The 12,557-nt window shown below is 47.9% G+C and overlaps 1 protein-coding gene across 5 annotated transcripts in view; it reads right to left on the bottom strand.

Annotated features, from left to right (window-relative positions):
* Window positions 1–12,557, bottom strand: part of LOC116946258 (retinoic acid receptor beta) — a 72,829-nt gene that overhangs the window by 32,103 nt on the left and 28,169 nt on the right. For 4 of the 5 annotated variants that reach the window (XM_032961295.2, XM_032961314.2, XM_032961286.2 and 1 more), the window contains exon 4: window positions 1,661–1,815. In XM_032961295.2, coding sequence (XP_032817186.2) covers window positions 1,661–1,815 — 155 coding nt within the window. Of the gene's footprint in view, window positions 1–1,660; window positions 1,816–9,798; window positions 11,337–12,557 lie in introns of those variants that run through there. The other variant, XM_032961339.2, reaches the window with a different exon arrangement.

Raw genomic sequence — 12,557 nt, 5'->3', positions numbered from 1 at the left:
CTTACAACCCATGAAATGCTTCGTTTTGGTCACTGTAATTCAATCGTGCCCTTCATACTTACAGGGTAAAAAAAAAATGGTTACAAAGTTGGAAGTAATTTAGACTCGTAAAGATAATTTTCCGAGTAGTATCTGCAAAAAGGAGGAAGGGCTTTAACGCAGCACCAGCAGTGTGTGTGTGGATCAGTGCAGGGGAGGCGATAGCCATCGTGTGACAGTGGCCATTTGTGCTATAAGAGAATATTCACACGTCTGGCTGCAGGTGAATGCCTCGTCAGATGACCTCGGCCAAAGGCAAACGTCCGTAGGTCTCATCAGTGCTCGGTTTTCTGAGTCGCAACCCGATCTCCCAATTCCCACTGAAACCATTCATCAGCGGCCAGGCTCTCCTTATCAGACTGGCTACAGCAGCTCATCCCCTCCGATAGGGCACACATTAAGTGGAATGACACCCGTGAAGCGCAAATACACAGCGTCGGCGCCTGTCACACATGACTGATGACTTCAAAGTGAAGCGCTGTGGTCATAAACATATCCGCATAGCTAGCATGCAGAAATGACACGTGCAGATCCCATAATCGCGTAAAAAGTTATACATTTTAAAGATAAGAAAATTCAGCCGAGTCCACGGTAGTAGGTGCTGTGTTATTTGCATAGATAAGAGTAATCCCCCCTCCTTATCTGTGGCCATTCATTCTCGGAGTAATTAGGGAAGGCAGAATGTAATTGTATCCCACACTTATCAGAAGCCAATGAGACATCTCAGGCTTGGGACCACACAACAGTGGTTGGCTGCTGAGCCCGGCCAGTAGTGGGGCCAGTGGAATAGCTGCCTGAGTGTTAAAGCTTCCACTCAACATTTTTCAGGGAAACATTAAATGTGATGCGGTATATACCATGCAAGTGTAAAGTGCATTCATGCTGAAACGATCACGAGATGGTGCTCATCTCCTGTGGTGGACATTTCACATTCCTATGGTGAGGAGTAGTCACTCCAAAGCCCACCCACTGTTGAGTGATTTCCCACACATTGATACTCAATTTATTGGGAGGATCGGCTGATACACAGTGGTGAAATATGTGCCTTGTGCCCTTGTATAAATGTGTTTACCACCACAGTGGCATAGCCGTCAAGGGTGCAGGCGGTGCAACTGCACCAGGGCCCGTTTGGTGAAAGGACCCACAGGACAGATGGACCCAGGCATCAGTCATTGGCTTCCGGTTGCCGAACGAATACATGATAAGGTCGCACTCATTACACACAAAGTGCTTACCACAATTGAACCAAAATATCTTGCTGATCTCGTCAAAGAGCGTAAACCATGATGCGAACGGCGGTCCTCACCGTGGCTTTTGGCTAGCCATCGAACACAGACAGTCACCGCATTGTGCGTTTTCAGATGCGCTTCCGCGGCCGTCTGGAACGCTCTTCTGATATGAGGAAGCCACCGGAGCTATGCACTTTTAAATCTGTATTGAAAACTAATTTTTGCTTTTTGTGTTTAGTTTGTTATCCTTCCCCCGCAGCTCCGATTAGCGCGGTTGGCTACATACGGTGCGAAAGAACTTCAACATACATACAATCACGCTCCGTCACTGGCACACCGTGCCCATTCGAATGGCGCAGCGTGGTGTGGCTGGTACAAGACGCGCTCCGTACCTTGCATCCCTCGCAAGAGCTCACTCCGTAGTGGTAGCCGGAGGACTTGTCCTGGCACACGAAGCATGGCTTGTAGGTGCGTGGGGGCGGAGGCGGCGAGGGGGGGCTGGGCAGTAGCTCCTCCGAGCCGCTGCTGCTGCTCTGCGTATCGATGGCTGAGGGGTAAAACCACAGCGGGAGGAGGCGGTCAGTCGCTCACCCAGGCCGTCGTCTTTCGGAGAAAATTCCCGTGAGGTTTTACGTTGATGTCAGCATTTTTTTAGTTGTCAAATAAAAGCAAGTTTTTTTTATTTTTTATTTTTTTCAACGGACACTTCTTTATTTATTGTGAGTACCAGATTGTGAGATAGTTGTGTGTATCTCGAGAAGTGGCATTCTTTTTACATTCTGAAAAACAAAACAATCTCTAAAGAACATTAATGTGCAGACTATATAACAAACACATTTTATGCAATTATGACAATGACGCCAATGTTAATGCCTTACAGTGTGGTGGGATACCCACCCAAATGTATGTAATTATACACCGCTTAAAGACCACATGCAGGATAAAGGCCCCACTAAAAGAAAGGCCATCTCTTTGCTGGCCGATGCATCACAAGATAAACACCGCCCATTCTTTACTTGCTATTTGTACTTCTGAATCCTCGCAGCTGACGCGACATTGTTCCAGACTGTCACGACGACACTTCGCATGCAACCACGTGTAAACGAAGATCATTTTAACATTCCCCTTTGTGATCCATCTAATTGCATGGGTTTCTCCGAATTCGAGCTGAATGTGGACGAGGCACGTAATTGAATCAAGAGGCTGCATGTGGCCAGCAAGACCCACTCTCAGGGAGGAACAGGGCCCGCCGGGGGCCTCCCACGGGCACCCATGTGCCGCCACTGGCCCCGTCTCTACGGAATGCAGAGCTCCGCTTGCTCCGTGGCCGTCTTGTTTGTGTTGGGCCTGGGCCACCGGCCTTCCCGGTCGCGGCCCCATCGTTGTATCTGCCCACGCAGTCCCTCCGCCACCTCTACTCGCCTCCCCCATCTAACGCGTAACCCCCACCCCCCGCTCCTCCACAGCTCCGCTTAGCTGCGCTATCCGCACTGCTCGGGAAGCGAACAAACCTCACCAAGGCTCGCAGCCACCCAAACACCCATGGCAGCGAGGGGCAGCTGGCCAACTCGTTGTCCACAGCGAGCGTCTGTAAGCATTTTTATACGTTCAATACTGGGGGGGGGGGGTGGCTCAGAATCAGAATATTTATTTATATTGGAGGAATCCGATGAGCTATAAAGCTCTTTTCCACAGGACCTGTTCGGCGGGGCGTAGCGTTCTGCACACATCTCGCATGCGTTGCTTCGTTTTGCACTCACGAGGTGCAAAACGAGACGATTATGTGCCTTGCTAATGTGCAGCTGCCTCGGCAACATCCGTGGGTTGAACAGCCACAAGCCTCAGACTGGGCACGAGAACCACCACAACTTTCAGATCTCATCTCCCCCCCCCCTTCTCCTGCTCTTACGGCAACAACCATTGCTGTCGTAATGAGTTGTTAAAATATCAGAATATGATCGCAGCATGATGTGGAGGTGGGAAGGAGGAGGAGGGAGGGGAGGGGGGGGGGGACCGTCCCTGAAAGCACAGCCTCCTGACTCAAACTGTGCGATGTTTCACCCGTCACCATATGCCTCGTATCCTGGAGTGGGGGCTCGGTTCCTTTTTCCCCCCCTTTTGTGAGGGAGGAAGATCAGAGAGAGCGCTGGGTAGTAAAAAGAGGGTTTATTTACAGCCCCTCTGAAGTTCTCTCTGGCACGGGGATGTAAGAGGGGCCCAGTGGTAGCCCACATTCTCTCTCCTCTCGCCTCTCTACCCCCCCCCCCCCAGGGGGGGGAGGGGGGGGGGAGCCGGCTGAGGGCCAGGCAGGCCACTCCAGCGACGTGAAATGAATGAACAGCCGAGGAAGGCAGCTGTAAGGAAAGCTGTGACGCATTATAACTGGAGGGGCCGTTGTGTTATACGTGCAAGAACGTTCCGCTGTCACGCGATTATAAGGCGTTTTAAAACATTTCCTCCGCTAATACCACCGCCACAAACCACCGCCACCATCGACAGAGCGCCTCGGCTTAAATCAATACAGGCAAAGCTAATTCGTCACTGTCTGCTCATTGGGTTGTCAATCCTCTGCATCCAGGGCACAAGTAAATGCCTACTTTATGAATGTTTAATTAAAGAGTTACAAATATCATTCCGGAGACCAGCAAAAAAAAACCGCCGTGAGGACCGCACGCTTTTGCGATCATGTGGGGCTGGCGGCCAACATTACGGCAGACAATTACTGCTGCTGCGTTTTGTGAAACCGAGACGCGACATTAAAGGAAGAGACTTCGCACACAGCGTGCATCACGCAGCTGGGAAACGCCTCGCCTGGCCATAAAACTCGCCTGGCCCACACGCGTTCGTCAGCGCTGCCTGGAGCCAGCGCGACGGTGGACACGCGAGGTGACGTTCAGGGGATAAATGTGCTTCGGTGCTCATAGCTGAATGTATGAAACTGTAACTGGGGCTGCTGGGAAAAAATCTTTTGACGGTTGCAACTCGCGTGCATTTGCTTTTGGCTGCAGTTAAAAAAAGATGCCAATGACGCGCGCAATTCACGTTCGTGGATCTTGACAAACGCTGATTGCGTTTGTCCACGACAAATCACCTGAAACGGGCAACATCAGGACATGGACTGTAATATTGCAGAGGCCTTTTGACCACAATCACATTCTGTGCGTCATTCATTCAAAGTCACTCTTCGTGCTCCCCTGCGGCATAGATATGCAGTGCATCATGAGTGATGTAGTTGAAAGGGCAATTTTAAAAAAATGCTCCGCCATTCCTCTTGTTTTGCCCGCAGCCCGTTTGATTAAATGCCGCATTTGACGGTCAAACGAAATCGGAATTAGTTGCGTGCACCAGCCGTTTTCTTATCCAACCGAAGTAGAAAGACCTCCCTGACCAATGCAAGCTTTCTGTTTGTTCTTAGGCTATGGAATAACATTACATCCTTTGCCCTCCACCTGAATTAAAATCCTTGAAAATCTTAGAGATGTGCGATTCAAGACGCCCACTGTAACTGCAAACCGTAAATCTAAAAAATGAAAATCTTTCCCAATCAGAGCTTTAAAAATAAGAAGGAAGACCAAATGAGTTTCAATGATAGGATCAGATTGATGGCCACCAATGTAATTACATTCTTAAATCCCCATCTACTTTGCATGGCAAACAGATCATGATTTATTGGAACGATCATGAATTTTACATCACCGCATGTGTTAGACGGTTGTACTTATACCTACCCTGGGCCCAGAACATGCAGTGTGCGTGCATAAGCGAGACATTATTTTTTAGCAGGAACACAATACCCGACACGCGATCGTGTCCAGCATGACATAAAACATGCAGTACATTACACCTTGCCAGGGGTCAAACAAACATGCAAAGGCACAACCGCCGCCGTGTCCCAAACATAGCAAGCACGGAACCTGCGTCGTCAAGAATAAAAACATTCCTTCCGAATACATAGACAAACTCTTATTTACTGAATACAGTACACCAATAACATGTGCAACATATATATTACATGTGGGCATGTGTGTTTGGGCATGCATGTATATATTTAAGTGCACATAAACTTGAGACTTGGAAAAAAATTCGTCTATTGTCTGCAAGACCAAGGCTCATTGTAGGCAGGCCTTTAAGCGTGACCTTGGTTAAAGGTGAGGGCACACACAATCTCAGGGGAGGGCAAGGCGCAGTCAATGTTAAACACACTTCATGAATGTTGACTATAAGAATTAAGATGGGGGAAGGGGTGTGGTCTAAGATCTCAGCGGACGTGGGGGGCTCAGCCACCTACAGTTCCCCCCTTTCCACATCCAATATATAACAGCTAAACAATGTGTCATGTGAGAAAATTAAAGATGTCAACTATTGCCACGAACACACGATTCATCCCTTGTGAGCTATAACAATTCGCAACAATGCTGTCTATGGCGTGGCCTATTCAAGGATGATAGAAATAAACATCTCAACAACAACAATAATAATAATAATGATGACACATTTTGATATGCTTCTCCGACGGTCTTGGCTCTTTGCCTACCGAGCAGTTCATACAACAGGCCCGCGCGCAGTGAAGTGCGCATGGGGAGGGTGGCCAGTGTTAGTTTTAGAGTGCCACCACCAGTACCAGAAGCAGCAGCGACCAAACCCTTTCCTGTGGGGACGCTGGAATCAAGCGGACGGCAACAGCCATGTGTGTTGAGATCAGACGAACGCGTGCAAGCGTTCGCACTCCGTTATTGTATACCCCCCTACGTCCGTGTAAAATTCAAAACAGCACCTGGCGAGCTGCGGAGAGGAGAAGAATGAGACACACACACACGACACAGCCCCCAATGTGCGTGTGAATGTCTTATGCACCCCAAGTGTGCTGCGCACACTGGTTAGGTATTCATCTTGAGACAGACAAAAACGCATTTAAAGCGACATGGCCATGCAGTTTCAAAAGGAGGCAGCCAAGGTTAGGGAGATGAACAATCCGCATCCGTCACAAAAGCACGTTCTTTCTCCCATCGCTGGCATGTCGAGCCACAGACGCTCTTTTTGCACGAGCCAGGGGATGTTCTAAAATGAGATGTTTTTTCATGTTGAAGTGGGAAATGCAGTGCAGCGCGATAGTGTATTGGTTGAATTGCATATTCTATTTTGATGAACTTGGGAGGGCAGAGCGATGGTGCAGTGGTCAGCGGACTCAGCTGGTCATTCGGCTATGGCTAACATAAGTGGCGATGGATATGATTATTGATACAGTGAGGGAAAAAAGTATTCGATCCCCTGCTGATTTTGTACGTTTGCCCACTGACAAAGAAATGATCAGTCTATAATTTTAATGGTAGGTTTATTTGAACAATGAGAGTCAGAATAACAACAAAAAATCCAGAAAAAGGCATGTCAAAATTTTTATAAATTGATTTGCATTTTAATGAGGGAAATACGTATTTGACCTCCTCTCAATCAGAAAGATTTCTGGCTCCCAGGTGTCTTTTATGTAGGTAACGAGCTGAGATTAGGAGCACACTCTTAAAGAGAGTGCTCCTAATCTCAACTTGTTACCTGTATGAAAGACACCTGTCCACAGAAGCAATCAATCAATCAGATTCCAAACTCTCCACCATGGCCAAGACCAAAAAGTTATCAAAGGATGTCAGGGACAAGATTGTAGAGCTACACAAGGCTGGAATGGGCTACAAGACCATTGCCAAGCAGCTTGGTGAGAAGGTGACAACAGTTGGTGCGATTATTCGCAAATGGAAGAAACACAAAAGAACTGTCAATCTCCCTCGGCCTGGGGCTCCATGCAAGATCTCACCTCGTGGAGTTGCAATGATCATGAGAACGGTGAGGAATCAGCCTAGAACTACACGGGAGGATCTTGTCAATGATCTCAAGGCAGCTGGGACCATAGTCACCAAGAAAACAATTGGTAACACACTACGCCATGAAGGACTGAAATCCTGCAGCGCCCACAAGGTCCCCCTGCTCAAGAAAGCACATATACATGCCCGTCTAAAGTTTGCCAATGAACATCTGAATGATTCAGAGAACAACTGGGTGCAAGTGTTGTGGTCAGATGAGACCAAAATGGAGCTCTTTGGCATCAACTCAACTCGCCGTGTTTGTAGGAGGAGGAATGCTGCCTATGACCCCAAGAACACCATCCCCACCGTCAAACATGGAGGTGGAAACATCATGCTTTGGGGGTGTTTTTTCTGCTAATGGGACAGGACAACTTCACCGCATCAAAGGGACGATGGACGGGGCATGTACCGTCAAATCTTGGGTGAGAACCTCCTTCCCTCAGCTAGGGCATTGAACATGGGTCATGGATGGGTATTCTAGCATGACAATGACCCAAAACACACGGCCAAGGCAACAAAGGAGTGGCTCAAGAAGCACATTAAGGTCCTGGAGTGGCCTAGCCAGTCTCCAGACCTTAATCCCACAGAAAATCTGTGGAGGGAGCTGAAGGTTCGAGTTGCCAAATGTCAGCCTAGAAACCTTAACGACTTGGAGAAGATCTGCAAAGACGAGTGGGACAAAATCCTCCTGATATGTGTGCAAACCTGGTGGCCAACTACAAGAAACGTCTGACCTCTGTGATTGCCAACAAGGGTTTTGCCACCAAGTACTAAGTCATGTTTTGCAGAGGGGTCAAATACTTATTTCCCTCAATAAAATGCAAATCAATTTATAACATTTTGACATGCGTTTTTCAGGATTTTTTTGTTGTTATTCTGTCTCTCACTGTTCAAATGAACCTACCATTAAAATTATAGACTGATCATTTCTTTGTCAGTGGGCAAACGTACAAAATCAGCAGGGGATCAAATACTTTTTTCCCTCACTGTATGTCATTACAGTATCCGCACGTGGGATTTCTGTAGTGCTCGTGGACACAGTGAGCAAGCGGCTACACAACGCACACTGAAGTCGACTTCGCACCACAATTTTGCACTGCACGTAAAAAGGCAAGGCACTCACAAGGGACTGGGGTTATACAAAAGCCAGTCACGCAAAGCATCAGTATATTCTGGGCCTCATTGTAAGATGAAACATTGCCACACTGCTTAAGTTGCTGTGTGGCGATGGATCTCAGTTCACTTGTGTAGACCTCTTTTGGAACAAATCAGTTGCGTTTCTGCATATCATCAGCTGGGACAATGGAAAATGCCGTTTGCTCTCAATAGAAGTAAATAGTCGTTGGCACATGAGAAGTCTGGCCCCTGTCATGGAAGTATGGAATTCCCACCACTGGCTCTGAGCCACCAACAGAGATAAGCACTGCCCCGACAATCACGCGCACAGAGACACCCTAACTCTGTACTATGAACTCAGCAATCTTAGTTGGTTTTCCGACTACGACGAAGATCAGTGGGCGATTGATTCCTGAACCAGTGCTGGTCCTCCCTTTACCAACCTGCAATAATCATCGTGGTGAGGTATGTTTAAATAATCCTCATAGCCCACACAGCATGGGGAGGCATTCATCCAGCAGTGGATTGACAACGGGCTGTACATAATTATACGGTTGAACTTGCATTGACTACAAGTGTACAAGATGGTTAGTTTGGATTTACTTAGGGCCTGTGAAATGGCCTGTTGCAGACATTCATGGATCGCATCCAGTGGCTGCCCTGGTTATTACTGCAGGTCTATTAAACGAAAATATGTCCCGTCTGCTTCACAGTGAACGTGAAAGATCTCGTGACGTCGTCCGCAAGCGGAGGCCATCGTGTGCCGGCGTCACGGTTCAACTTGACACATTTGCAAATGAATTGCAAATTACTAAATTGGTACATAGCAATCATTGTTCACCTCCTGCAAAAACTTGGCAGGACCCTCCTGAAAAAGTCATGACACTCAGTGAAGCGTTCCTGGGTAAACAAGCATAGTAATATTCATAATATTGGATTGGGAAAAATTCTACTGATATGCGTTGGCACTCTCTCGTTGATCTCGATATCACTGTATTACCAATATCTCTGTGAAAGGCAGTCCCGCGACATAGCATATGTATAAACAATCAACAATAGAAGTGACAGTAAATCAAGCTGCAGCAGTAGCAGCAATAAACATAAAGCATCTATAAGTGATTTTAAAGACAGCAGTAGTGACACAAATGGCAAAACAGCGATAGCAGGAAACATCAAGGACCAGAATGATTAGAAAAGAATAAAAGCAAGGTCAGTAAGTAATAGCAAGATAACAGGGTGCAGCATAAGCGATATATATAAAACAAAGCAAACTGCAGCAGAAGTAACAGCAACTTGCAGCAATCCCGTACGAGCAAAACAAAGCAACAGCCGCAGTAAGAGCAACAGCAAGTGACAAGACCCAGCAAGCTGCGCCAGTGGTGACAGCAACATCAACCAGTAGTAACCACAACGGCACGTGACAGCGACATCAGAAACGGGTTTGTTGTCCTTCCCCCGCACCTCCGATGAGCACGGTTGGCTACGTACGGTGCGAAAGAGAGTTCAACATCGAGTACATACACAAAGCGAGTGATAACACGAGCAGCAGCAGCAGCACTTACACTGGGCTCCTTCTCGCTGCACCCACTCGGCGTAGGGTGCCGGGCTGTAGAAGCCGCTGTGCGCCATGCACGACGGTGGGCTGTGTGTCCCAACCACACCACCACCACCTTCTCCACCTACTCCACCACCACTGCCACCAATGAACGCGTCCTTCAGCCGGTGCTGCTGCTGCTGCCGCCGCCTTTGAAGGCCAGGCAAGGCCTCCATACAGTCGTACATGGCTCTGGTGGTCCGATTGCTGGCTTCTCGTTGGTGAGATGTTGGAGATGAAATATCGAGTTCTCTCTGCGTCTTTTTTGCCCACTGGTGTCTGGCCCGACGACTGTGAGCTGCGGTGAAGAATCCCTCTCTCTCAAATAGCCCAGTGGAGTCTATTACCTTCTGCTATGTGTATTCTCCTCTGATAAGCGATGGCTCTATCGCCGAGAGCTCGTAGTTGTACGGAAAGGTTCGTGAGGACTTGTGGTTGTTGATGATCCTGGTCCTTGCTGGCCGCTGGCAGGATTATATAAGCGATGTATGCAGCGAAGACGTTTCAGAGAAATCCCGAGCCAAGCTTATTTGGCATTTTATCTCAACGTGCTGACAGCATACTGAGAATAGCGTTCCTCAGCACGCTTGCATGCCAGCTCTCTCTCTCTCTCTAAGTTTCGAGGACCTCTGTAGTTTACAAAACGAAAATCTCAACAACGTAAAAAAAGGCCCTCGAAACTGCCGTTTTAATGTTACGTAGAAATTATCACTGGCTGCCAAGTTATCGCTGGCAAATGTTACGTTCTGGAACAGAAGACGCTGGATGTTATAAAACGGCCTTCGCTAAACAGCTGTAATATTTACGTTTAAGTCCAATGTTACCAAAGCGAGCGCAGTTTTCTAAGAATCTTCAACCACATAACGGGGACAATGATGCATCACAATGAAGGCGCGAATACTGGAAACATCGTGATGGCCAAATCCCCCCTTGTTCTCTCGCGCCTCGGGAGACGGATTCATCAGCTCGCCTTGCTCACCTCGTCCTAGGAGCCAGAGTCGCAAGTTCGGTCTCACCTCAACCCCGAAGACCCCGCCACTGATCTAAAATGTCCCCGGTTCCCAAAAACCTCGTCTCCACGACCTCGCAGTCCGTACAAAGGGATGCTCAACCCCACTGGCTAATTTGCATGATTACAATATTAATTATCACGTTCTTACAAAGGAAGAAATATAATGACCAACACCGTCCAGTGCCCGGACTGTAAACCCCTAAGCTTTCAGCGGCGTGGTTAGGCTTGTGAATAGACCGCAACACAGTGAATCATCTCACGAGACCTTCGAACGTTGCCGGCTGTCTGTGAGTTGAGATGGGAGCGAGGAACGGAGAGGGCCGTCGCCGCCCAATAGCAGCGGCAGCAGCGGCGGCGGCGGCAGTGGCGCTAATCCAATGCGGCTGAACTCTCAGTGAACCGACCTCACTCGGCGCGCAGCGCTCACTGCTGTCGACAACCTGCGTCTGACCTCCCTGCAGCTCCGCCTCCCACCACCTCCTCCTCCTCCTCCGACACCGCCGCCGCCACTCCTCACGCACAGCTCGCTCGCAGCCTGACGTCAGCGCGCATCTCTCTCTCTCTTCTCTCTCATCATCCTCCTCCTTCCAACCTCTCTCGCGCTCTCGCTCAGAGCAGCCGGAGTTGTTGTTTCATAAATGTGTCTTCTATCTGATGTTTTATTTTATAAGGATTGTGGCGTGATTTGGGGGGGTGGGGATGGGGGTTTTGGGATCGGTTCACCGATTTCGTTTTGGTTATCTGTAACAAGTTTTGTTTAAGGTGCGCTTAATGCTCTTCTGGTAGAGCTAGGTTATTGAGACACGCGTGCGTGTGTGCACGTGTAAGTTGCTGGCAAAGTTACACCCAACCGCTCTGTTGTGCAGACGATGGCCACACAAGGTTAATAACCAGGCTACAGTCTACATTATAGACTGCCAGTACACTCACTCAGCTTAATAACCAGGCTACAGTCTACATTATAGACTGCCAGTACTCTCACCAAACTTAATAACCAGGCTACAGTCTACATTATAGACTGCCAGTACACTCACCAAACTTAATAACCATTGCTGCAGTCTACATTATAGACTGCCAGTACACTCACTCAGATTAATAACCAGGCTACAGTCTACATTATAGACTGCCAGTACACTCACCAAAGTTAATAACCAGGCTACAGTCTACATTATAGACTGCCAGTACACTCACCAAACTTAATAACCAGGCTACAGTCTACATTATAGACTGCCCGTACACTTACCAAACTTAATAACCATTGCTGCAGTCTACATTATAGACTACCAGTACACTCACTCAGATTAATAACCAGGCTACAGTCTACATTATAGACTGCCAGTACACTCACTCCAATTAATAACCAGGCTACAGTCTACATTATAGACTGCCAGTACACTCACCAAACTTAATAACCAGGCTACAGTCTACATTATAGACTGCCAGTACACTCACCAAACTTAATAACCATTGCTGCAGTCTACATTATAGACTGCCAGTACACTCACCAAACTTAACCAGGCTACAGTCTACATTATAGACTGCCAGTACACTCACCAAACTTAATAACCAGGCTACAGTCTACATTATAGACTGCCAGTACACTCACCAAACTTAATAACCAGGCTACAGTCTACATTATAGACTGCCAGTACACTCACCAAACTTAATAACCATTGCTGCAGTCTACATTATAGACTGCCAGTACACTCACCAAA

The sequence above is a fragment of the Petromyzon marinus genome, chromosome 2 (genome assembly GCF_048934315.1).
Source record: "Petromyzon marinus isolate PM22_M1 ecotype Great Lakes invasive population chromosome 2, UKy_Petmar_22M1.pri1.0, whole genome shotgun sequence".
NCBI classification, from domain to species: domain Eukaryota; kingdom Metazoa; phylum Chordata; class Hyperoartia; order Petromyzontiformes; family Petromyzontidae; genus Petromyzon; species Petromyzon marinus.
This window is presented reverse-complemented; position numbering and strand designations above follow the sequence as displayed.